Source organism: Belonocnema kinseyi, chromosome 2 (genome assembly GCF_010883055.1).
Source record: "Belonocnema kinseyi isolate 2016_QV_RU_SX_M_011 chromosome 2, B_treatae_v1, whole genome shotgun sequence".
In the NCBI taxonomy this organism is placed as follows: domain Eukaryota; kingdom Metazoa; phylum Arthropoda; class Insecta; order Hymenoptera; family Cynipidae; genus Belonocnema; species Belonocnema kinseyi.
The window spans coordinates 82,203,948-82,205,254 of record NC_046658.1 but is presented as its reverse complement, the minus strand read 5'-3'; the positions used below and the strand labels follow the sequence as shown (position 1 = coordinate 82,205,254).

General features: G+C 28.9%; 1 protein-coding gene across 1 annotated transcript in view; it reads right to left on the bottom strand.

Moving 5' to 3' along the window:
* Positions 1-714, bottom strand: part of LOC117168272 — a 12,202-nt gene extending 11,488 nt beyond the window's left edge. The window contains exon 1 of the mRNA XM_033353781.1: positions 514-714. Within this exon, the coding sequence (XP_033209672.1) occupies positions 514-693 (180 nt within the window). The 5' untranslated portion in view covers positions 694-714. The remainder of the gene's footprint in view (positions 1-513) is intronic.
* Positions 715-1,307: the final 593 nt, after the last annotated feature.

Sequence of the window (1,307 nt, the reverse complement as noted above, 5' to 3'; positions counted from 1 at the left end):
AATGTCCACGTTTTGAGATCCCCTGAATCCGAAAAACAGGTTTTTACGAATGTGTATGTATGATTGTCTGTCTGTAGTATGTCTGTCTGTCTGTGAACACGATACCTTTTGAAAAAATTAATCTATTAGATTGCCCTTTGGTACACTCATTTAGTGTCCTATACTAAATGTCAAGTTCGTTATCCAGCCATTTTGGATAAAAATTCAAAAAGTGGGCATATTTTGAATATTCTTAAGAGCACTTTATTTAATATTCAAAAATTCTCTATACGGTTATTCATATAATTCAAAAAATTTAACAATTTATCCTGAAGACTTTTTTCAAAAAATCAAAAATTACTAGAGTTATAGCATTTTCAAAATCCAGAAAAACAAACTAAAATGAACGATTTAAGCCAAACAACGCATGAAACGAAAAAAAGCCTGGAAAAGAAAAACGTTGATTTTTGAAAGCCCTACTCAAGTTTTCAATTTAAAATAAAACAGTGCTGAAATTCAAAAATTCGAACTAACCTGAACATTACTTCCTTGTGGGAAAATGAGATATCTTTTAAATCCCGAAGCTTCTCTCTTATATTTGCTGCTTGTTACATTCAAAATACAATTATTATTTACTTCCAAAGCAAATAATAACTTAAGAAAAAATATGAAAATTAAAAAAGTGATGAAATGTTCACTTTTGTCCAGAGACATGTTTTTTTAAAGAACTCTTCCTCTGGTCCTAACAAGTGTTACGTTTTCATTGAGAATACTGATTAACTGGTTTGCTCGGTTGCATGCACAACGGTACCTTTTTCACAGATGTGGCCGCCATTTTTGTGCTAAGTGATTCTACCAAGAAAAGAACACCTCTGTTAAACCTCAATAAAAATAAAATATCCAAGAGTTATGTTTTAATTCTTTTCTACGGGAAAAATGATTTAATTAATGTAATAAAAAGTAATAATTTTATCAATGCACTGAACAAATTTTGAATAAAAACAGTTCACCAAAAATTGAGGAGAGCAAGAATCAAGCCCAGACTTGCGGATTTTTAACTCGGAGCACTACCGCCTTATCTAACTGAAAGTTTAAAAAGTCTTAATTTGAACTTATTACTTTAGCAAGTTACAGATTCCTTATTCTAACTTGTTGTTAGCATGAAAATTTTGAAACAATATTAACAAAATACAAAAGAAAGTATTATGTTGTGGAAAGCGGGATACAATAAATAATACAATATCTTTTCTAATGCGTTTATACAAATACAAACATAAATTACAATATCTAATTTACAATAAATATTTACAATTTTTATTATTTTATAT